Here is a 25,911-nt window from a genome sequence, read left to right as displayed (position 1 = left end):
TCTTTCCTCCTTTTACTTTTCTATCAACATTTTCTTTTTGTCTCTATCTCAGTTATTTTTCCTTGTTTATTCGTTATTTTTCTCTACTACCGTACATTGTTTCTATATTCCTTTTCGCGACTCCATTTGAATCGCACACACATTTCCTTTTTTCCCTTATATTTTCCATTTCTTTTCCGATTCCTTTTATTTCCTACCCGTCGTCTGTTTCTTCTTTCTTTCCAATATTTTTTTATTTTCCTTCCATTTATTTCATTACTGTTGTCTGTTTTCCTATTGTCTCGTATTTTCCTATATTTTTTTCATTTTTTTCCTTCGTTTTTTCTGTTTCAAGTTTATCAGTCTGCTTTTTTTCATTTTTTTATCTTTTCTTTCTTCTAACTTTTCTTTTATTCGGTATTTCGTTGTTATGGTTCATCATTTTCTATCTTCCCTTTTTTCAATTTATTTTCGTTCCCCTTTTATCCTCTCCTTCCCTTTCTTCACATCGTCTATTGTCTAAAATTTGGGTGATGCATCGTCGTCTTACATTGCGGTCCTCCAGTCAATCATAATCACCATCACCATCAATTTGCCACCATCATCATCACCACTATCACTATTACTGCGTTTCATCACCATCTTCATCATCTTCGTCCCATCATCATCGGCATTGTTTGCACCCTTCACCATCATCCCCACTCAGTCATCATCACCACTATAAAAAAAATTGGGTTCATTTACTAGTGTCTCGTCATTGTCATCACCATCTTCACTATTATCGTCACTGGAATTATTAGTTTTGTCATTATTATCATCATTAGTAAAGGAAATATTGTTGTTTTATCTTAAGTACTGTTATTACTCAATGTGTTTTATCATCATCATCATCATCATCCCCAACTATCATTATCATCATCGTCATCATTACCACCATCATCGTAATTCATATCCCATTGTTCTTACCCGCATTATCAATATTATCATTATTATTCCTTTTCCGATTAAACTTATGGTAAAGAAAGGCAAGTTTTTTTTTCTGTATAGGCTATCAATTTACGTGAAAATAAATGTGTGTGTGTGTATACCCAATAAATTAACGTTCCTTTTTTTCGTGAAGTGTTTAAAAAAAAAGTAAATAAATAGATCAATACATTCATAAATAACACGAAAACGAATGAAACGGATAACCAAAGACTAACGTGCTAAAAAACAACAACGCATTACACAACAAATACGAGTACAAAAAAGTATATCCATAAGAATATACACCAAATAAAGTATGAAAAAAGTCAATTACTATATTATATGCCATCAATTTTCTGAGTAGGGATACGAGTATACTCAGACGCTTTCAGATTCCACAACAAATACTTCCAAAGGCCACAAATGAGATCAGTCGGGGTCTCATAAGTGTTTCTCACATTCACGGAGCAGAAGCTTTGTCTAACCACCACCAGGCTCTCAAAACAACCCATGGCAATACTAACGCAACACCCACGAAAGCCTTATCCAGTGTGGGTGCGTAAGCCCCGGAATGTTTAAGGAGAATAGACCAAAGCGCCTACATGATTCTCTTAGTTAATTTTTACCCATAATTATTCATCCATTACATCATTATTAATCTGGTTGTAGCCTTTTCCTATAGCTATTAATCTGGTTACTGTTTATATTACAAGTACTATTATCCTGGTTGTCTATTGCTATTACTGTTACTCTGGTTACTGTCTATATTACAAGTACTATTACCCTGGTTGTCTGTTGCTATTACTGTTACTCTGTTTATAGGAGGAAGAGGAGGAGGAGGAGGAGGAGGAGGAGGAAGCAGAAAGTGACGATAAGAGCACAAAGGCGGTATTTGGCTCACCCATTTCTTTCCTGCCCTGACTAATTAATGAGTTGATGAGTTTTTTATTATCATTATTAGTTATCTTATTGTGTCGATGCCGCTAGGATAATGACGTGTGTGTGTGTGTGTGTGTGTGTGTGTGTGTGTGTGTGTGTGTGTGTGTGTGTGTGTGTGTCTGTGTCTCTCTCTCTCTCTCTCTCTCTCTCTCTCTCTCTCTCTCTCTCTCTCTCTCTCTCTCTCTCTCTCTCTCTCTCTCTCTCTCAAACAAATATAATCACACACAATTATTATTAAACAAAGCGGTACAGATGAAATTGAAACTGTTTGTTGTTATTAATTATTATCATTATCTCTATTTTTACAAGCTATCTACGTCAGAGAGAGAGAGATCCATCACATACATGTCTGCCCTTTGCCAACACACACACACACACACACACACACACACACACACACACATTTTGTTCGCTCCATTGGAAAAATTTGGAGGAGTGAGTGAAGGGCAGCGGAGTGGAAAGAGGAAAGGCAAAATATGAAATGTATGAGCGGAACGGATTTTGTTTCCAGCTTTCGTAATAACTTTGTTTTTTATTTGTTTATTTGCAAGTTGTTTTTCATTTCGTGCCCTGCTGACCTTCCTTTGACCTTTATTATTTTCTATTTTATTTCGAGTATATATCTCACCTTAATTTTCATGTTCTACTTGTTTATCTACTCTTTATCTATCTATCTTTCAATTTATCTATTCACTTTTTATTATTATCACTATTTTTGTTTTTAGTCTTCAACATTTCGCTATTATCATTGTCATTATCATTATCATCACCATACTGTCATTCCCAGCATCATATACTTTCATTTCACCATCCATCTCTCTCTCTCTCTCTCTCTCTCTCTCTCTCTCTCTCTCTCTCCATACAATAGACCTTCTCGACCTATCCTTCACTAAATCCAATCTCGCCAAGTGGTGCAATTTTGACCCACGTAATAGGCTAAAATCTGCGTCTATGGTGTTTCTATTATATTCTCCGTGTTAACAATTTACTGTCAACTCTTTTAACACAATCTTATACGGGATGGTGACACTATAGGGAGGCTTTGTAAGAGGAGAACCAAATAAGAAGGGAAAGAGAATATGGCGAGAGAGGAAAAAGAGATATACTAGAGGACGAGGAAGGGAAGAAAAAGGAGGAAGAAGAAATAAATAAACAGGAAACAATTGGAAAAGGACGAGGAGAACCACATAAACAGGAAAAGAGAATAGAACGAGAGAGGAAAATGAGATAGAGGACGAGGAAGGGAAGAAAAGGAGGAGGAAGAAGAGAAATAAATAAACAGGAAAAGAGAACAGGACGAGAGAAAAAAGATACAAGAGGACGAGGATGGGAAGAAAAAGGAGAATGAGAAAGAAATAGACAGAAGAGAGTAGAACGAGAGAGGAAAAAGAGATATAGGACGTGGACGAGAAGAAAAAGGAGAAGGAAGAAGAGAAAGAAAGAAACAGGAAAAGATCAGAGAAGGACGAACAAGGGGAAGAAAAGGAAGAGGAGGAGGAGGAAGAGAATCAGCGTGTGTGTGTGTGTGTGTGTGTGTGTGTGTGTAACTAATACGATTAACATTACACAACATTTACGCAGCGTTACCCAGATATAAATAAAATCTATCATTGCGGTAATAATTATAACGAAGAGCATACATAATTCTATACTTAAGCTTTTTTTTTTTTTGTTATCGAACCGAAGCCATAAAGAATAAAACGATATGTGGTGAGACTAAATTAAAGTAGTAGTAGTAGTAGTAGTAGTAGTAAAAGTAGTAGTAGAAGTGATAGACAATGAAATCATATTTACCACAACAAACTTTCACTCAAACTTTTTCTTTCTTTCATTCAAGCAGCACCAAATTGTTATCATTATAGTGCTTCGTTGTTGCTACAGTTACTACTACCTAAACTGAGGCGGAGAAAGTGCTACTACTACTACTACTACTACTACTACTATTACCTCTAGCTCTATTTTTTTTTAACAGCCACCTTCTACTTTTTTTTATACTACTCCGTTACTGGTTCTCCTTCTTCCTCCTCCTTTTCTTTCTCTTCCTGTTCGTCCTCTTTCTCTTTCTTCCTCTTTCTCCTCCTACTCTCTTTTCATTTTTTATCTTCTTCCTTTCTTCCTCCTCTACCTTCCTCAGACTCATTTTCGCCTCCTCCTCCTCCTCCTACTGTCTTCCTGTTTATTTATTTTTCTTCCTCCTCCTCCTCCTCCTCTACTTTCAACCTCGTAGTTGTCTCATCTACCAGAACAGCCATTACCTCCTCCTCCTCTACCTCCTCCACTTCCTCCTCCTCCTCCTCTTCTTGTTATGGTTCTTTCCCCTGAGGTCTTTTGGCGTCACCTCCCTCCCTCGAGCAGTACTTTTTTTTTTTTGTCTCTCGTAGTGCACTTTCACCTCTCTCTCTCTCTCTCTCTCTCTCTCTCTCTCTCTCTCTCTCTCTCTCTCTCTCTCTCTCTCTCTCAATTATACTTTTTCATCGTTATCATCCTTTTCTTCTTTATTTCTACGATTATCACTGTTGTTGCCGAGAGAAGAGGGGACATTGTTTCTTCTCTACGTCAAAACAGTACAAGATTTATTTGAATTAGGTTCGTTTCGCGTTTCACCACAAGACAGGAGGAGAAGGAGGAGGAGGAGAGAGGAAGAGGAAGGGAGGAGAGAGGCAATGACGGAGGAGGGAGGAGGAGGAGGATGGGAAGAAAGAGAGGAAGAAAAGAGAAACAGTTAGCAATGCCGAGACGGTTGACAATCAAGAAGAAGAAGAAGACGAAGGAAAATAATAATAGTAAAAAGAAGAAGAAAAAAGAAGAGGATGAAGGAAACAGATACATCCACATAATAATTTAAAACTCCGCCTACACCAACCACCACCATATCGAACACACACACACACACACACAAGGTCATCCGGTTTTGCCCAGTCCAACGCACTCTGTAACCGTCTCTCTCTCTCTCTCTCTCTCTCTCTCTCTCTCTCTCTCTCTCTCTCTCTCTGTGATAACCTCTTCCTTTCCTATTCTTACTTAACTTCATATTCTTACTCTTTCTTATTTTCACTTTTTTTTTCTCTATATTCCTATTCTTCTATTCTTTCTCCTGCTTCAGCCTTTTCAAATGTGTTCTATTCCCTTCCCTTCTCTTCCCCACCTGTCATCCCCATTCCATTCCCTTTCCCAGTTTCCTGTCTCCCTTCCTCCCTCTTCACCTGCAATACCTGCCTTATTTCTCTTCTTCTTTCCTGCTCATCTCTTCTTTCCACTTTCGTTTTCCTTATCTTCTTTACCTCTAATTTCCTTCTAATGTTCTCCTTTTTTCTCTTTTCTATTCCTAAATTTGGTCTTTTGTTTATTCTCTTCCTCCTCCCACTCCTCATCTCCAATTTCCTAGTTTTGTTTATCTTCTCTTATCTCTTCCACTCCCAAATTTCCTTTCCTTAATTCTCTACTTCTCTCCACATATTTTCACTCTCTTCTTCCTCATCCCATTCCTGACCCTTTGCCTCCCTCTGCCTCCTATCAGCACCTTTCCTCCCTTTCCTTCTCACCCCTTCCTTTATCTCTTGTTTTTCTTCTCTTCCGTACCTCTAAGTTCCTTCTAATGTTCTTTTTCTCTTTTTCCACTCCTAAATTTATTCTTGTCTATTTTCATTCTCCTGTTTGAGTTCTCCACACATTTTCCTCCTTTTTCTTCTCCTCGCATTTACAATCAATTTATTTTCTTTCTCTTCTCTCTTTCACTTCCAAATTAAATGTTTTCTTCATTCTCCTGTTTCTCCGCACATTTTCCCCCTCTTCCTCCTCCTCCTCCTATTCCTGACCTTCTCCCTCCTCCTCCTCCTCCTCCTCATTTGCATGGACTAAAATCTTTCTCCTCCGTACCCAGCTCCCTCCCTCCCTCCCTCTCACTTTCACTCATACGAAACTCTACTCCTATACACGAATTACCTCCCTTAAAACTTGTACCCTGCCCCGTGATTGGTCTCCTTAAAAACACCTTAAAATATAATAGGGGAAGAAAATATACGTGGTGTTCGTTTGCTGTATATGTGCATTTGTGAAAGTGAAAAAGAGAGATGAATAACAAAATGAAAGAGAAAGATGATGAAAAAGAAAGATGAAGAAGGAATTGAAAAAGAAGAAGAAAAATAAAGATGATGTGTATACGAGCGAAGGTAATAAGTAAATAATAAGTAGGCTAATAATGATAGTAAAGTAATCAAATGTCATCTCTAATAATCTACTTGTCAATATAATGATTAAATAAACATGATGTGAAAGAAAATATGTTGGTTTGTGTACTTTTATGGTGATTGAAATGTAGTTGGATACGAATGAAGATAAAGTAATTAATGATGATGATGATGATGGTAATAAAAATAATAATAGCCTAGTCGTAATAAAATGACATGTTTAATCATTTACCCGTTGCCAATATATAACTAAAATAAATTATAGCTATGTCGAATTTGTACTGAAGTAACGTCATTATTATTATTATTATTATCATCATTGTTATTACTGTTATATTAAGTTATTTACACGTTGCCAATATAAAACTAAAATAAACTATTGCTATGTCGAATTTGTACTGAAGTAACGTCATTATTATTAGTTATATTCTTATTACAAAATTTCCTGGGGTTGCTAAATATTGGTGTCCTTCGGTACGTGAGGAGAACAAGAGAGAAAAAAAGCGTATTTCCTACTTCTCCCTTTTGTTCTTTTTTTTCTCTCCTTCGTTTTTCAGTCACGCCTTTCTCCCATCTCTCCTCCCTTCGTTTCTTGCTTCCCTAAACCCCTTCCTTCTTCAGCCCTTCCTCCTTCCTCTTATCACCCATCCCCTTCTCCTTCCCTTCCCCATCTCCCATCCCCCGTCCCATTCTCCCTCTCAGCTTGTCTCCCTTCCTCTTTTTCACCTTCAATCCATCCTATTCCTCCCTTCCTTCCCTTCAATCTTTCCTCCCTCGGATTTTATTTCTTTATCTCTTACCCACTTCCTCCTTCCTTCCTTCTTCTTCTATCCCTTCCCTAACTTTTCATTTGCTATTCCTCCTTCTCCTCCTTCCTTCTTATTCTTCTCCCCATTCCATTCCTTCCCTAACTTTTCATTAGCTATTCCTCCTTTTCCTTCCCTTCACCCCCACCCCTTCCTCCTTCCCCTTCCCTTCTTATTCTTCTATCCCCATTCCATTCCCCTTCCCTAACTTTTCATTTGCTATTCCTCCTTTTCCTTCCCTTCACCCCCACCCCTTCCTCCTTCCCCTTCCCTTCTTATTCTTCTATCCCCATTCCATTCCCCTTCCCTAACTTTTCATTTGCTATTCCTCCTTTTCCTTCCCTTCACCCCCACCCCTTCCTCCTTCCCCTTCCCTTCTTATTCTTCTATCCCCATTCCATTCCCCTTCCCTAACTTTTCATTTGCTATTCCTCCTTTTCCTTCCCTTCACCCCCACCCCTTCCTCCTTCCTATTCCTCCTTCCCCAAAATTTAAGATTAATGTTCGATAAATTCTCCGCAACTTGGCAACAGCAGCGACACCCAAACTTTACGAGACACTTTAGTAATTAATGTCCTTTCCTCGCACATTATAGTTTTTTTTTTTTTTTTGTTAATCACTCATTTTAAATTTGTCTTCATTCCTTTCTTCGTTGCTAATTGAGTTTTCATCGGAACTCAGTATGGGTGAGAATGGATGGGGTGAAACGTGATGAACGAAGAGATGGGTGAGTGTATGGGTTTGTAAGTGAATAAGTAAGGGGATAGTGTGTGGGTGAATGAGTGAAGAGGGGTGAAGAGGTGGATGAGTGTATCGGTGTGTGGAAGTGAATACGTAAAGGGATTCTGTGTGGATGAATGGATGGGGTGATGGGTGAAGAGGTAGAGGTGTAGATGGATTGTTTGGATGAATGGCAGCGTGAATAGGTTAAGTAAGTCCATGAATGGGTGAATAAGCTGATAAACGGGTAACTACGTATACATTGCTAGGTAAATAGGTGGGGAGGTGGATGAAGAGGTTAATGGATGAAGTAAGTTATTGTCTTTATATTGTTATTAGCATTATCTCCTATTTAATGATAATAATGAACTTGCTGTTGTTGTAATGTCGTTTTCTATATTGTTATTCTCTTCATATTGTTATTGTCATTCTGTCGTATCTAATAACTTGCTTGCTGTTGTAATGTCTTCTTTTACGTAACTTCTTTCCTTTCTCCTGCCCTGATTATACTTTCCATTACCTTTTCTTCCAATGCAATCAAGAATGAAGAGCTTAGAACACGTGTATGGCTAAAGGAAAAAGGAAAAAGAAAGAATAAGAAATACTACCTCTTATTACTTCGTCTTCCATTGCAATACGGAATGAAGAGCTTAGAACACAGTCTTGATGTAGCTAAGAAGAAAATGAGAAAGAGAGAAGACTAAAAATGAAAAACATATACTACATAACCTTTCAATACCCTTTCTTCCATTGCAATATAGAATGAAAAGCACAGAACAGTTGTATGGTTAAAAAAAAGGGGGAGGGGAGAACGAAGAAAGATTAAAATAAGAAAAAGAAATATTACTACCTTCAACTACTTTACCTTCCATCCATTGCAATATAGAATGAAGAGCATAAAACAATTGAATGACTAAACAAGAAAAAAAAAGGAAGACTAATATGAAAAAGAATATATCAACCGTAGACTAAAAAAGGGAGAAACAGAGAATACAAAAAAGAGAATGAAAGACTAAAACCTAGGCTATCATTTATCCCTCTAGTTAATGATCCTACATGGCGGATCTGAACACAAAGAGGATTAATAAGGTAGCCTAATAACATAAAAAGGATCTGAGTCGAATAGAAAAGATTGGATTCCATTTAATTAGCGACGGTTTAGAGATTGTATTTCCTCCTGACTGGGAGTGCAATTGGGGCCAAAAGCGGCTTATTTAATCATTAGTGGACGATATTAGATACTTCTCCATTTATTTATTTATTTATCTTTTAGTATAGGTTTGTCGTGGATTCATGTCAGTGTTTGTTTGTTAGTTGTGGAATTTCTCGATGTTGAAAAGTGATGATGATAGAGAAGAAAGAATGTAGTAAAAAGGAAGTTGTAGTTGTAATAGTAATGATGGTAATAATGAGAAGATGAGGAGGAAGTAAAAGCTAAAGAAGAAAGAAAAAAGAAAAGAACATCTGGCTTGTAGTAAAAAGACGATAAGGAAGAAACAGAAGAAAAAGAAGAAGACGAAGAAGAAGAAAAGACGGTGGTAATGTTGAAGAGAAAAAAGACGACAATGGCACAGATGAAGAGAAAGAAGAGGAAAAAGACGATACTAATGAAGAGAAAGAAGAAGAAAAAGACGATAATGAAGAGGAAGAAAAAGAAGGACGATAATGAAGAAAAAGAAGAAAAGGAAGGAGGAAGAGAATAAACAGAAAAAATGAAAAATAATTATATAGCCTCACACACACACACACACACACACACACACACACACACACACAGCAAGCCAGGGTGACCTCCGGGGATTGGAAAGTCACTCTCCTCCCTCGGGGCTGCTTGCTGTGCACTGTCTGTCTCTCTCCCCCGGGGCTTGGGTGGTGTGCTGGTGGTGGCGTGGTGGTGATGGTGGTGGTGGTATGCCCTCACCACCACCAGTATGTATGATGGTCTGTGTGTGTGTGTGTGTGTGTGTGTGTGTGTGTGTGTGTCATTCTACGTCATCTATCATTCTGTCTGTGTCTATCTATCAGTCTGTGTATGTCTATCTGTCAGTCTGTGTGTGTTTCTTTCTGTGTATCTATCAGTCTGTGTGTCTGTGTCTATTTATCACTGTGTGCCTGTATCTATCGGCCTTTGTCTTCGTTTATCTATCAATCTCAATATTTACGTCTATCTGTTTTTCTATATCTTTCTAGCAGCTGTCTTAATCTCTCTCTCTCTCTCTCTCTCTCTCTCTCTCTGGCAGCTGTCTAATTTTGCTCCACATGCTCTGTTGGTTCATATACGATTTAGTTGACTGAGATTTTAATACAAATATATTATAAAATTGTTTAAAGTGTGATTGAAAAGAAATTTAATAATCCTTCAATACATTTATTTTACCCTCAATGGCCTACGCCCTACGGTATTATATTTCATTTCTGATAAACTTCACTTTCTCTCCTGATACTATTATTCACTTAACTTTGAAGGAACACATCATTCATATAAACAAATAATTCATCTCTTATTAGTTTTTCGAATTTCATCTTTTAATCAATTCTTTCCTGGGGTTTACTTGCAAGACAAAAACGTTACATCAAATATTGATAAGAACTTGGTATGCATTAAGTTGATCAAGTGTGTGTGTGTGTGTGTGTGTGTGTGTGTGTGTGTGTGTGTGTGTGTGTGTGTGTGTGTGCCCCGGGGTTGGCCCAAGGGTCAGCCCAGTTCGGTGTCTGCGGTTACCTATTACATGCATGCCTGCGTCCCCCCCCCCCCCACACACACACACAGCGCCCCTGCTCTCCCCGTCCTCCCCCCGCCCCTCCTTCCCCTCGGGGCACTACTGCAGGCTATCTAAATAATTGGCCCAATGGCTTTGTTGCTGCTACAGTTATAAACGACTGCATATTAATTGCTTTCTGTTTCTTACTGTTCGAACTGTTACTACTACTTCTGCCTCTCCTGTCACTACTACTACGTCTGCGACAAGGACTACTTCAACTACGACTACTAAATGATGTGCCGCATGTGCGTTACTAAGAGCCAAGTTAGCGTTTCTTCGTCTTTAACAGCAGCTACAAGAGTGATACCCTTTGTCATCTTTCCTTTGGTAACATTAAGTGCGGTATTACAATAAGAATTAACGTTTATTCTAGATGTTTATAAGTACTAGAGTAACATCACTTATCATCCTTCTTTTCGTAACATTAAGTTCCGTGCGTTACTACAATCTGAACTAACGTTTCTTCAACCAGTTTAACAGTACGAGAATTGTATCTATTATCAGCATTTTACAACATAAATTGGTGTTTCTTCATTAAATTTAAGTGTCACAATAATATCCCTTCCTTTGGTAATATTAAATGCCTTACCTACATTAACGTTTCTTCTACAAGTTTAACATCACGAGAATAACAACCCTTCCTCTATATATAGCCACATCCTTTGCTTTTCTGTAATCTGAAGAGACATTTCTACAAATAAAAGTACGTATAAGGAATATCAACTCTCTCCATCCTTCCCTTGGCTAACAGTTGCTGCGTTAATACAACCTGAATTCGTGTTTATTTTTTGGGGGGTAACATTACGTGCTTTTCTTCCTCTTTTACGATGCATTAACGGAGAGGTTTTGCGGAAGTACTACAAGTTTGTTATCGTTGCTTTCCCTTCTGTGTTCCCGGGTAATTACTATAACGTCTCCTGTCTTCTCTCTTCTTTTTATTTGCGGTTTTCAAGCACGTGGCTTTTGTTTGTCTGTTGTGTCCCACGGAAATACTGTATGTGCTTTCTTCATTTACTATTGGCACTATGTAATTATGCCTCCTGTGTTATGTTAATAGTCGTGCTTATTTGTCTTACATTTTCTATTTCTGCATTGTATTACTTTGTACAATTATTTTATTACCATTACGAATATTATCTTCTTTCTTCTTTCCTTCAATGGTATTACTCTATCCAATTATTTCATTACCATTATTGTTATTATCTTACTCACGGTATTATAAACACTACTACTTTTACACTACTCATTTACTTCCTAAACAAGGATATCAAGACACCTCTCCTCCCGAAATTGACCTCTCTTTCGGCCACCTCTTTTGATTCTTTTTATAGGAGCAGCGAGTACCGGGCTTTTTTTATTATTATTATTATTTCCCTTTTTTGTGCCCTTGAGCTGTCTCCTTTATTGTAAAAAAAAAAAAAAAAAATCAAATATGGACCTTTTACTCAACCATTATAAAGAAAAATATGACGATGATGATTAAATAATATTCCCAAGCTATTTTGTTTACTAGGAACTTCCCCATTTATTATTTTTTTCCAATTTTCTAAACGTCACATTATTAGTATTTACATGCCTTTCCTACACAGCTATTATTACGTAAAGGTCAATATTAAATTCTTGATTAAACTGTTTTCTTAATCTCTTCACGACCTTTCTTTGTTTCCTTTGATTTCCTTCGTTGTCACATTTCTCAGTAATAACAAAATAAATAGTAGCTTGTGTTCCTTTATTACCCTTTCAAGGTTTTTAGATCTCTCACTTATCTTTTATTTTCTTTGTTTTCATGTTTTCTTCCACACTAAAAAAATATTGAGTTCATTTACCCTCCCTAGATTTTTTTTTAGCCCTTTCCTTTTTCATATTTTCTTTGTTTTCATATATACAGTTCATTTCTACCTTTTGTTCTTTTCTGTTCACCATATTTTTGCTTTTCTCCTCCCCACCGTTATTTTTCTCTCCACGTTCCTTCTCTATCAATCATTTTTTTGTTCTCCACCGTTTTTCTTCTCTCTACCGTTCTTTTTTTTTCTCTCTCTCTCTCTCCACGGTACTTTCTCACGTTCCTTTTCTCTCCACCGTTCTCTCTCACGTTCATTTTCCTCATTTTTTTCTTGGCACGGTTTTCCAATACTCTCTCCCTCTCCTTCCTCCCGTTTTCATTATCGTTCGTTTTCCTCCCTGCACTCCGCTGACACATGAGAGAGAGAGAGAGAGAGAGACCCCACCCGCCTCCACTCTTCTTTGTTTTGATTCTCTCTCCCCAACGGTACCCCGAGAGAGAGAGAGAGAGAGAGAGAGAGAGAGAGAGAGAGAGAGAGAGAGAGATGCCCAACCTTGCTTTCCCTTTTCAAATGTACTTTACCTCCGACACACAAACACACGCACATCACATTACTCTCATCACCATCACCACCATCACCATCACTTTCGTCACCACTACGACAACACCATCACCAACACACACAAAAAAACAATAAAAAACACCACAGCGCATAACACAACACTACAGTACACTTAATTAAACTCTTCCTTTATTTATCATTCTTGTCTTTCTTTCCCTTATTTTCACTTCGTTTTATCCGTTCCTCGCAAAAAATAAAAATCATTCACTATTTTTTATATCGATACACGTAAGGAGTAAAAAGTTAGTGAGGTTGTAAGTGGTTTTGAAGTAAAATGAAGAGGAGGAGGAGGAGGAGGAGGAGGAGGAAAATGACAGCTGGTAGGAGGAAGAGAAGGAGGAGAAGTATAACACGCAAGGATAGGATGCGAAGGAGCAGCTTTTGGGGGATAAGGATGAGAAAAGAAGGAAGAGAAGATAAATGGTAAGCTGTTTGAGGAAGAAGAGGAGGTGGGAGGAAAGAGGAGGAAAGGATAGTGTAAAAGAAGGATGGGGATGAGGGAAAGGGAGAGGTAAAAGAACAGGTTGTAAAAGGAGGAGTAGAGGGAGGAAAATGAGGAAAGGATAACGGTGGTGGAAGAACAGAAGGAGAAAGAGAAGGATGAGGATAAAGGAAGAGGTAAACGACCGGTTGTAAGAGGAAGAGGAGGAGGAGGACGTAAGAGAGGAAAGAGGATAGGATAGAGGAAAAGAAGGAGGAGGAGGAGGAAAAGGAAGAAGTAAATGAAATGTTGTAACAGGAAAAGAGGGGAGTAAGAGAGGAAAGGATGGTAGAGGAAGAAATGAAGGAGAAGGAAAAGGAGGAGGAAAAAGGAGATTGGATTGTGGAAGAGAAGGATAGGGGAGAAGAGACGAATGACAGGTAAAAGGAAAAGGAGGAGGAGGCGAGGGAGGTAAAAGAGGAAAAGGAGAGGATGATAGTGGTGGTAGAACAGAAGGAAGAAGAGGAGGAGGAAGAGGAAGAGGAGGAGGAGGTGGAAGGAAGAGAGCGCAATACACCACCTGTTGCCACTTCCACACACAGAGAGAGACTGACCGCGGGCGCGAAGCGAGGGCGGGACACACACACACACACACACACACACACAAAGGATTGACCGGTTGTTCGCTTGTTCTGACTTAACTTCATTTCTGTACAATTCTATTACTTTTGCTCTTGTGGTGGTGTGTGTGTGTGTGTGTGTGTGTGTGTGTGTGGGTGGGGGTGGGGTGGGGGAGAGTTGAAGAGAGATGATTCTTTAATTCTCTCTCTCTCTCTCTCTCTCTCTCTCTCTCTCTCTCTCTCTCTCTCTCTCTCGATCCATTAGTTTCAATTCTCTTATATACATCATCACCACCACCACCACCACCACTGTCATCACCACCACTACAACCACCGCCACCTCTAAAACCACCACCACTACTACCCCACTAATGTTACTGCAGATGCTACTACTACAACTACTACTACTACTACTACTACTACTACTACTACCAGCATCACCATCTCGATACAATGGACGAAAATATAAAAGAAAACCTTGCATTGTTTTTTTCTTCTTTTACCTCCTTCTCCTCCTCCTCCTACCTTCCCTCCCTACCTCCTCCTACCTTTCCTCCCTCCCTCCCTCCCTCCCTCCTACCTTTCCTCCCTCTCTCCCTCCCTCCTTTTCCTTTCCTTGCAGAGTGACTCATCCTCAACACCACCTCCACCTCCTTTCCTCCCACCTATTCTTCCTCCTCCTCCTCCTCCTCCTCCTCCTGTTCTTCTTCTTCTTCTTCTTCTTCTTCTTCTTCTTCTTTTTCTATTTCATCATCATCATCTTCTTCCTCTTCTTCCTGTTCTTTCTCTTCTTCCCTTCTATCTACCTCTCTCCACCTTTCTTCCATTCCTATTTTTCCTTTTCTATCCCTCAACTCTCCTCTCTTCCTCCTTCTACTCTCCTTTCTCTCTTTCTCCTTCTTCTTCAGCGTTATCCCTCCCTTCCTCCATTCCTTTCTTCCCTTTCTTTCCTTATTTTCTCCCTTTCCTCCACAACGTTCTGTAACACACATCTCTCTTCCTCCTCCTACACTTCTCTCTTCCCTCCTTCTCTCCATATCTTCCTCCCTCCCTCCACACCTGAATGCTGGAAGGACAGGTGTGGCGCAGGTGAAATACTACGGTCACCTTCTCTCTCTCTCTCTCTCTCTCTCTCTCTCTCTCTCTCTCTCTCTCTCTCTCTCTCTCTCTCTCTCTCTCTCTCTCTCTCTCTCTCTCTCTCTCTCTCTCTCTCTCTCTCTCTCTCTCTCTCTCTCTCCTCTCTCTCTCTCTCCTCCTCCTCTCTCTCTCCTCCTCCTCCTCCTCTCTCTCTCTCTCTCTCTCTCTCTCTCTCTCTCCTAGCAAGCATGTATGTATGTATGTATGTATGTATGAAGGGAAAAAAAAAGAACAAGCAGTGACAACCTTTTTTCACAGGTGAGCGCCTCGCTAATTTCTTTACTAATTACCTGCTGCTAATTAACTATCTCTCTCTCTCTCTCTCTCTCTCTCTCTCTCTCTCTCTCTCTCTCTCTCTCTCTCTCTCTCTCTCTCTCTCTCTCTCTCAATTACATGACAAATAAGAATAAGAGAATACATTTTTTTTTTTTACTTTTCTCTCTTTTTCTCTTTTCTTCCCATTTTCGCTTTTAATTTAGCAAATTGGAAAGTCTTTGAAATCAACGAATAACGGCCATGATTTGTTTTTGCCTGTGTGTGTTTGTGTGTGTGTGTGTGTTTGTACTGAGGAGGTTACTATGTCATCCTCCCACGGTGCTGCTGTTGTTGTTGTTAGTATTATTGTTTTATCATCATCATCATCATCATCATTATCGTTATCATTATTTGTTTCCGTTCATGTTGTTATTGTTACTATCATCAACTCTACAAACCTACATCTCTTTCCCTTCTCCCTCATTTTCTCCCTTCATTATATCTCCCTCCCATCCTCTCTCTATCTCTCCCACCCACTTTTCATTTCCTTCTCTTCCCCTTTCGTCTTTCCCTTTGAAGATATTAGAAGTGATGATAGTACTGGTGGTGGTATACTGGTGGTGGTGGTGGTGGTGATGGTTGTGGTGATGGTGTCAAATTTCGTCTTGTATGCAAAAGTTATCAATGTAAAGGAAATAAGGACAAAAAAAGGGCAGAGAAGAAGGATGAAAAGGAGGAGAAGGAGGAGGAGGAGGAGGAGGAGGAGGGAGACAAGAAGGAGGATGCAGGTGTGAGGGAAAGTAGAGGGCGGGGAAGAAGCAAAAGGAGGAGGAGGAGGAGGAGGAGGAGGAGGAGGAGAACAAAAAGTGACCGTGGGACATTTCAAGATCAAGATATGGAACGAAAGAAGAAGAAGAATGAAAAGCAGAAGCAGCAGAAGAAGAAGAAGAAGAAGAAGAAGAAGAAGAAGAAGATGCCTGGGATAATACATGGTAAGGGAGAGAGAGGATGAAAGGAGTGAGAAAGTGAGGAGAGGGAGTGGACAGGAGGAGGAGGAGAAGGAGGAGGAGGAGGAGGAGGAAGAGGAGGAGGAGGAGGAGGAATGCAAGGAGAAGATAGTGGCTAAGGGCGAGGCAAGGAAAGGAAATTGCATAGGAGGAGGAGGAGGAGGTGGAGGAAGGGTGGACAAGACGAAGGAGAAGAGAGAGGGAGGTAGAAATAAGAGAAGCAGTATGGAGAGGAGGAGGAGGAGGAGGAGGAAGAAGAGGAGGTAAAGGAGAAGTAATAAACGGAATAAAAATACTAAGAAAGGAGAGAAGTTACAGAAGAAAGGAGCAATAGAGGATAGCAAAGGAGGAGGAAAGGAGGAAGGTGGATAATGAGAAAGGGGAAAGAGGTAAGCGAATGGAAGATGACATAAGGGGATAGGTGAAGATCAGGGTGGAATGGAAAGAAAAAAGGGTGAAGGAAGGAAGGAAGAAAGGAAGGAAGAAAAGAACGAAGGAAGGAAGGAAGGAAGGATAGAAGGAAGGAAGGAAGAAAGGTAAGAAGGAAGGAAATCTTATTGTCTGAGAATGAGCAGAAGGAGAAAAAGAAGGAAGGAAAAGTTATCGAAGAAGGAAGAGAGGGAAAAAGAGTTGGTAAAAGAAGGAGAAAGGGAAAAACAGATGTCAAAGGAGGGAAAGAGGGAAACATAAATGTCCAGAAACAGATGTCGAAAGAAGGAGAGTAGAAGAAGGGAAGGAGAGGAAAAAAATTGTTGAATGAGGGAGGGAGGGAAGGAGGGAGGGAGGGAGTAGAAAGGAAGATGCAGGTCAATGAAAAAGGAAGATTGAAAGAGGAAGGAAGTAGAAAAGAGAGGAGGAGAGAAAGGAAGAAGGTAAAGAGAAGGGAGTGGCAACAAGGAAGGTAAGCATTGACAGAGGGAAGGAGACGAGAAAGGGAAGACGGGAGAGAGGGAGAGAAGGTAGGGTGTGACAGGGTGTGGGAATGACCTACAGCAGGGAGCCCAGGTGTGTGTGTGTGTGTGTGTGTGTGTGTGTGTGTGTGTCGTTACTACCCAGCACACTACTACTACTACTACTACTACTACTACTACTATTACTATTACTACTACACTAATATTACAACTACATCTTTTCCAACCACTACCACTACTACCCCCACTATCACAACCACCACCACCACCACCGCCGTCACCACCACCACCACCACCGCCGTCACCACCACCACCACCATCACCATCACCTCGTATCTCCTCAACAGCCCTCAACTGACGGCCACTCAAGGGTCACTCAAGAAAACATTTGTCTTTAGTCCTTTATTGGAGGAGAGAGAGAGAGAGAAATGCATACTTACAATAAATCTCAGGAGCGTTCACTTATATAACTACTACTATATACTCCTACTACTATATACTACTACTACTACTGCTACTACCACTACTACTACTACTACTACTACTACTACTACTACTACCACTACTACTACTACTACTACTACTACTGCACTAGCCCTGCTCTACATACACAAAATAAGTATCATTCGTTCCCTTACAGGCCGTCCCGTATACATGAGGTGGGTATTGCGTGGATGAGTTTAAGCGGTCGACAATCTTACTGCCCCGTGCACCTGTCTCAGGCTGTCTGTCGAGCTGTTCACCTGCCTGCCACCCCCCCCCACCCCCCACCCCCGCCTGGCCGGCGTGGCGGTACTCACTCAGTGGCGGCGCGCAGCGAGGGCTGCGTGAAGAGTCGCCGCAGGCTGGCCGTCCTTCGCATGCTGCTGCTAAGGGCTGGGGCGTCGTGCGGCGGGGCGAGGTCACGCCTCGGGCGAGGCGCGTCGGCGGGGCTGAAGGACCACGAGCGGCGGGGCGCGCGTCTCGCCTCCTGAGACATGGGGCCGTCAGGCGCGGCGTCACCCTGCAGCCTGGCCATAGTCTGGTCGTACCCCGGGGCTGAGGCCACCTGCGTCTCGGGGATGATGACGAGGGAGTGTGGCCGCAGCCTGGCGGGCCGCGGCTGTCTGGGGCGGGGCTCTGCGGAGCCGCAGGGCGGGGCGGGACAGAGGGGCGAGGCGCCGCAACAGCCCTGCCTCGGGGAGTTCCACCCACCGGGTGGCGCCGCCCCGCCGAGCTTGTCCTGGGGTAGCCGGGCGGGCGCGGGGGCGGGGCCACGCGGGGCCTTTGCGTAGGGCGCCGCGTCCTCCTCGTCGCCCGTCGCGGGGAAGATGCACGACGCGATGGACTTCCTGCGGCCGGAGAACAGCTGCGAGAACCCACGGGGCGTTGCTGGGCGGGACGGGGTGGGGCCTGTGCTAACCAGCCGCCCCGACACGTTGGGTTCAGACTGAACCCTGGAGCGCAGCGTCCCGGGGAAGGGGATGAAAGGGGCGGCCGGGGGCGTGAAGGCGCCCTCGGGCAGGATGCAAGAGCGCACACTGCGCCTCCTGGTGGGGTGCGGCATGCTAAGGGCGTAGCCGGGGCCGCCCAGCCCCGGGGCGTCACCCCCTGGAATCAGGGCGAGGGTGGGTGGGGGTGCCAGTCCCAGGGGGCCGCTGCTGGGCACGAAGCCTCCCGACATACTGACGGGGCGACAAAATGTGTGGAGGTGCCCCGCCCGCCCGGTGGGATTGCTCGCTGCCATATGGGGGCCGCCGCCCCTGCCCGCCGCCTGTGGGTTACTGAGGCTGCCGCGGTCCTCGCCGGGCAACGCCGTCGGCGTGAGGGGCAGGCCGCGGTACAGGCCCTGAGGCAAAGGTTCCTGAAGCTGAGGCTGCGGCTCCAGCTGGGCTCCGAGGGGTCGGGTCTTCCAGGGGGATGCAGCGGTGCCACAGGTGCAGCGGGGACCGGGCAGGGGCGCGGGCCGCAGCCTAAGGCACGCCAGTGGATCGTCTGCCTGGTGCTTGGCGCCGCTGACCCGCCGTGGGAGTCGCTGCTGCCCTGCCTTGTCACGACCCTCACTCGCGCCTCCCCAGCGTCCAGCAGACAGCCAGGCCACGCCCCCCGCCCCTCCTTCCACCCCAGGGGCTGGGTGGGACCCTCCCTCCCGGGCACTGTAGCCACACCCGGACGCAAGGACTGGTTCCCACAGGCGGGAGCCTGTGTGGCGGGTCTCTGGTGTCTTGACGCCATCAGTAACGTCAGCCCCTCCACGCCCTGTGTGGGGAGGAAGAGTGGCCCTCCAGGCACCTTCGGGGCCGCCCGAGCCGCTCCTCTCTGGCTCAGGGGAGTCACCAGCGCCTTCGGCACACAGGGGGACACTGGCAACGTGCCTCGTGCTGCCGCGGGCACCGCTGGTGTCTTGCACACCTCCCGGGGCAACTGTCCCGACTATTACCCTCTCTTGGACACCTTCGGGGCCATGGACACGTGCCGGGGCGTCACCATGGTTCACAACACCCCGAGGAACATCTCGGCTATCATGGGTCCCTTTGAGTTCATGTCCTGCGACACATTCATGGTCTGGAGCACCCTCAGGAACACAAGTCGTGCCTCTGACTTGCTCGGGCTCATCATCGTCACTGAAGCTGCTACTGACTGGAACATCCTCACTGCTTTTGTCACTTTCAGACACATCATCATCATCATTGCCTAGGCTCTCTGGGACACTTCCATGGCCTCCATTAACGTTGGCACCTGCTGGGTCATGGTCATTGTCCATTTTATGTTCACGGTCATCATCTTCACCCTGGACATCCTCTGCGGCATCGTCCCTTGTAACACCTTCACGAGCATCTTCATTATCCAGTAGAGTCGCAAAAATAGCGTCAATTTCTTTGGCACACTCACATATGCGTTCCTTATCGCTGTCTCTTTCATTCTCCGGTCCTCTGATATGGATGTCTTGAGGGACACCAGCACATTCAGACACATGAGCACTGTCTTCTGTACCCTCCCGGACATGTTCTTCCCTGCTCATGACGTCTTCAGCAAACTCTACATTGTTTAAGTAATATTCACGAATGTCTGTAGTAGTCTGGACAATTTTGGAGTCACCTTCACTACTTTCACCTTCTTGGTAGATGATTTCCTTTTCCTTAGCACTTTCAGACTCAGTTTTATCACCTTCCTTGCTGTCCTGTAAGCCACCGGGAAAATGATCACTTTCCCCGGCGCTTTTCTGGACATCACCTTCACTGATAAGCTCATTTTTACTTTCATCATCTTCTTCACTTTCTTGAGCTTCTTCCTCATCATTTGTGCCATCATGAACACTTTTTCTTTTTACTGAATACAGAAACTCATCATCATCATCATCATTATCACTTTCATCGTCTCCGTTAATGTAGTGAATGTCTTGAAAGTGACCGTTTCTTTCGAGGGAATATGTATGTCTCATTATACTTGAGTCATCTTCACTATTAATCTTGGTCATGGCTATAGACTCATTTTCCTTCTCATTACGACGCTCATTTTCGCTTTGCCTGGTACTGTCTGGGGCGTACACAGCCTCATTTTCATTGTCAGGGTTGAGGTGTGCGTCGTTTTTATCGTCTGGGCTTTCGTCTTCTTCTCTGCCACTATCAGGAGCATATTCACCTTCATTGCTATAATCTGGAGGGGTGACCTGTGCATCTTGGTTGTATTCACCATTGTCTCGGGCACTTTCAATGTCATGTTCACCTTCATTTTTAGCCATAGAGGATATATTAGTGTTCTTTCCATTACAAAAAACTTTATCTTCTTCCTTTTCTTCTTTCCTCTCTTCCTGATATTCTGAGGCAAGGAACAACTCTTCAAACCTACTGTCCACATCATCATCATCATCATCATCGTTTTCTTTTACCTTATCGCGGATACCATCTTCTTCCCCCAAGCCATGAACAAACACACAGTCACCATCACCATTACCATCACCATCAAGTACATGTTCTTCCCCTTTTCCTGTGCCAAGAACCCTTTCACCATCATCACCATCCTTGTCTCTCATCGTATCTACGTCACTATCACTGTTCACCGCTGCATCTTCACGCATCCTACCATAACGGACTTCATCCACATCATCATCATCACTATCATCATCAGTGGCATAGTCCAGCGTCACATCACCGTCGCGAGAGTGAACAGACGTGTCACTCTCGTCCCTGGCATGGTTGTGTGTCCTTTCATCTTCGTCGGCGTTATCAATAGGCTCATTTTTTTCATTTTCTTCGTGTTTAGGTTCATTTTCTCCTTCGTAATTGTCATCTGGAGAGTCGTTTTCCTTCTCATCTTCATCTAGTTGGTCGTTATGCTTCCTCTTGTCCTGTTGTATTACTATCTTGTGTTCCTTTGTATTATCAGCTTCATAATTTTGCAGGAGTCCACCTTTCATTTTATCGTATTCAAGGTCGTTTTCTTTCTCTGCTTCATCATCTGGAGAGTCACTTTCCTTCTTATCTTTATCTAGTTCGTTGTGTTTCTTTCTCATGTCTTCCTCGTGGACACAAACATTACTATCAAAAGCACCTTCATAGCCTTGTAGCAGTCTCCCTTTAACGTCCTCTTGTTCAGGGTCGTTTTCTTTCTTTGCTTCATCATCTGGAGAGTCATTTTCCTTCTTATCTTCATCTAGTTCGTTGTGTTTCTTTCTCATGTCTTCCTCGTGGACACAAACTTTACTATCAAAAGCACCTTCAAAGCCTTGTAGCAGTTTCCCTTTAACTTCCTCTTGTTCAGGGCCGTTTTCTTTCTCATCTTTGTCATCTGAAGAGTCGTTTTTGTTCTCCTGTTCGTCTTTTTCGTCGCTTTTCTTCCTCTCGTCTTCCTCACGGACATAAACATCGGTATCACCATCTTCATAACTTCCTAAGAGTCTCCCATTTATTATATTGTGTTCAGGATCGGTTTCTCTTTCGTCCTCGTCATCTGGAGAGTGATTTTCGTTCTCATGTTCGTCATTAATCATTCTCTCGTACTTCTCACAAACACAAACATCACTTTCATCATCATCATCATTATAGCTTGCCATCAATGTCCCTTCAATAGCACCATCACCGTTAGTTTCCAGGAGTCTCCCTTCAATACTGCTCCGTTTTCTTTGTTCATTATTTTGAGGGTGAGTCAAGTAAATGTTTCTGTCCCATTCTGTCTCCACGTCACTATCCCTTCCTTGTTTTTCGTTGATTTCACTCTCACTGCAGTCCTCTTCTTCCTCCTCTTCCTCTGTCTCCTCTTCCTCACTTTCCTCCTCACCTATTCCATTCTCCTCCACCTTCGTCATCTCTTCCTCTTCCTCACTCATTCCATTCTCCACTTCCATCACATCCTCCTCCTCTTCCTCTTCTTCCACCATTCCCTCCACACTTTTCCTCTTCAATATCTGCATCCTCTTCTCCTCTCCTCCCTCCTCCTCCTCTTCTTCTTCCTTCCTGAGACAGCTGTTGCTCTCCCTGGCCATTCCCTGTCCGTCAGTGGGTGTGTGGGTGTCGGTGTGGGTGGAGGGTGGAGTGAGGAGGCGTGTCATTCTCCCACTCCTCCTCCACCTCCTCCTCCTCTTTCCTCCTATTCTTCTTGTCTCCTTTGCAGCTGGTCTTTCAATGCGTTTACATGTCCCTGTTCCTCCTCCTCTTCTTCTTCTTCCTCTTCTTCTTTCTTCTTCTCCTTATCGCCTTTGTTGTTGTTGTCGTTGTCGTGTTTGCTGTTATTATTGTTCTTCTTCTTGATGTTCTTCTTTGTGATCTCGTTCTTCTAAATCGTGTTCTTGGTCTTGTTCCTCTTCTTCTTTAGGCTCTACACTCTTTTATTCTCTTCTCTCGTTTCTCCTCCCTTTCTCCTTCTCATCCTCTTCTTCCACTGTCACAAACTCACATTTCTCACTATTAATGTTGTTGTTCCTTTTTTTTTTAAGCTTTACACTCTCTTTATTACTCCTCACGTTCCTTTCCTTACTCCTTTTTCTCCTTCTCCTTCCTTTCCTCCGTTGCACAGTCACATTTCTCACTCAATAAGATCCACCTTCCTTCTTTTTTGAGTTCGGCAGATAAGATAACCGAACAACACCACACCGCACTTCTTACCCGGAAAGGAAGAATTACACAACAAAATAATATGATAAAACTGAGCCGAGTTGATCCTGGTAATAAAAATCTCAGCGGTGACGTTTGCCTGCTTTCGAGAACGCTGTATGTGGAGAGAACGTAGACGGGTAGCGTTATGTGTACTGGTCTTGAGAACGTACTACAGGTGTTGAGAACGTTGTATGTCGGGAACGTTAATCAGCTAAAAAAACGTTGTGTCGGGAGAACGTAAATAAGTGACTGTGTGTAAAGAACGAAAGAACAATGATAGGTAAGAACGTGTATGTCTCTAGATACCATTGACAGGTGCGAACGTTGTATGAAGAAACCACTAACAGGTATCGAAAACGTTGTAAGTAGAAATCGTAAACAGGTGCGTAGATGACGTAAACAGGTGAGAACGGTGAGTGTAGAGAACGGTAACAGGTAAGAACGTCAAGGTGAGAACGTGATCACTAGAGAACGCCGGAGAGGGAGTGACGGTTCATTCCCCCTTCTCATCATCTCCAGAAGCTAATGATGATGGTGATGACGGTAGTGGTGATAGTGGTGGTGGTGGTGGTGGTGGTGATTTTTTTTTTTTCAATTTTCTTGTTCTTCTTTTATTATTTTCCTTTTCTTCTCTTCCTCTCTTCTCACGGTCTTCTTCTGTTTTTTTTTTTCCTTTTATTTTTCTTTTGGATTTGTGTGGTGATGCTTTTTTTTTTTTGTTTCTTCTCGTTCTTACCTTATAACTTTTATCTTTTACTCTTCCCCTCTTCTTTCAATTTTCCTCTTCGTTTTCTTTTCTTTTCCTCTTGATTTGTGCGGCAAACGATTACATCCTTACTGTTTTTTTCACTTCACTTTTTTTTTACTCGTTTATTTATTTTCTCTTTATTTTCGCCTCACGTCATTTCTTTTTTTATTTTCCTTACGAACGCAAATTACTTTCACGTGCGTTTCATAATTATTTTCTTTCTGTTCTTTCTAATTATTTTCTTTTCCATGATATTTTTTTCTTGTTATTAACTACATTTTCCCACACTGTCTGCACGTGATCAGTTTTTTTTTTCTTTAATTTCTCGTCCTGTTTTAAAAGATTATAGAACTTGATACCTCTCTCTCTCTCTCTCTCTCTCTCTCTCTCTCTCTCTCTCTCTCTCTCTCTCTCTCTCTCTCTCTCTCTCTCTCTTCGTAAGCAAATATAAATATAGCACACGCACACGAGCAAGAATGCACACACACACACACACACACACACACACACACACACACACACACACACACACACACACACACACACACACACACACACACACACACACACACACATACAGTATAGCACTTAGACGATCCCATCTTCTCCCTTCCTTCCTCCCTCCCTCCCTCCCTTCCCTTCACCATTCCTTTTTGCTTTATCTTCCTCATTCCCTCCCTCCCTTTTTGCATCCTTTCTGCCTCTCTGCGCCCCAATTCTCCCTTCCTCTCTCCCTCTCCCTCCGTCTGAACTGGTTTTCTCTCCCTTTTCCGAAGAAGGAAGAGTACAAGGAAGAGAACAGAAGAGAGGATAGGAAGGGAGAGGGAAGGAGAGGGAAAGGAGGAGAAGGGATACAAAGGCTGAAGAAGAAAATGGTGCAAGAAGAAATGTGCAAAGAAGAAAAGAAGAGGAGGAAAAAAGGAGGTAAGGAAGGAAGGAGGAGGAAAGAAGAAGGGAAGCAAGGAGAGGTACATATAAGGAAGAGAAACAAATGGAGAACGGAAGAGATGAGATTGAGAAGGGAAGGGGACAAATAAAGGAAGGAAAGTAAAGGAAACGAAGACAATGAAGAAAGGGGAAGACGAGGAAGGGAAGAGAGAGAGAGAAAGAGAGGAAGTGTCGGTGAGGAGAAACTGTGGAGGAAAGGGTCAACGTACACACACACACACACACACACACACACACACACACAAAGTTCATCACTAGCGACCTTGTCAGTCCATGGCCCCGAGGTTTCTCTCTCTCTCTCTCTCTCTCTCTCTCTCTCTCTCTCTCTCTCTCTCTCTCTCTCTCTCTCTACCTATTTACACACAATGTCTTCCTATAACGTAAAAAAATTATAATAAGCTCTCTCTCTCTCTCTCTCTCTCTCTCTCTCTCTCTCTCTCTATCTATCTATGTATCTATCTATCTATCTAACTATCTAACTAACTATCTAACTAAGGCTTATGGGAACTTAACCATCCAATACTCTCTCTCTCTCTCTCTCTCTCTCTCTCTCTCTCTCTCTCTCTCTCTCTCTCTCTCTCTCTCTCTCTCTCTCCATCAATCACTCCCTCTTTCTCCCTCAATCCCTCACTGTCACCCTCGCTTCCTGCCTTCCTTCCTTCCTTTCTTCCTCCCTTATCAGAAAGAACACACTCCTTCCTCCCCTCCTCCTCTTTCCTCCTTTCTCATCCTTCTTCTCTCCTTCCTTCTCCGTTACTGCGCCAACGTATCTATTCTTCTTTATTAGATGTTTCCTCACCCTCTCCATCTTCCTCTTCCTCTATTATCTTTCCTTCACACTCCTCTTCTGTTCTCCTTGTTTCTCTTCTTCTTCTTCCTCTTCCTCTATTATCTTTCCTTCACACTCTTTTTCTGTTCTCCTTGTTTCTCTTCTTCTTCTTCCTCCTCCTCCTCCTCCTTCCTTATTTATCCACCTCCTCCTCCCTTCATATCCCACCATAATCCTTCCTGCCCTACTTTTTCTTCTTC

The 25,911-nt window shown here is 42.8% G+C and overlaps 1 protein-coding gene across 11 annotated transcripts in view; it reads right to left on the bottom strand.

Annotated features, from left to right (window-relative positions):
- LOC126995572 (rho guanine nucleotide exchange factor 4-like) overlaps positions 1 to 25,911 on the bottom strand; it is a 232,256-nt gene that overhangs the window by 179,490 nt on the left and 26,855 nt on the right. For 8 of the 11 annotated variants that reach the window (XM_050855228.1, XM_050855235.1, XM_050855233.1 and 5 more), the window contains exon 2: positions 17,916 to 24,264. In XM_050855228.1, the coding sequence (XP_050711185.1) occupies positions 17,916 to 22,642 (4,727 nt within the window). In that variant the 5' untranslated portion in view covers positions 22,643 to 24,264. Of the gene's footprint in view, positions 1 to 28; positions 930 to 13,765; positions 13,806 to 17,915; positions 24,265 to 25,911 lie in introns of those variants that run through there. The other 3 variants (XM_050855234.1, XM_050855239.1, XM_050855238.1) reach the window with 3 other exon arrangements.

The sequence above is a fragment of the Eriocheir sinensis genome, chromosome 8 (genome assembly GCF_024679095.1).
Source record: "Eriocheir sinensis breed Jianghai 21 chromosome 8, ASM2467909v1, whole genome shotgun sequence".
Classification (NCBI taxonomy): Eukaryota; Metazoa; Arthropoda; class Malacostraca; order Decapoda; family Varunidae; genus Eriocheir; species Eriocheir sinensis.
This window is presented reverse-complemented; position numbering and strand designations above follow the sequence as displayed.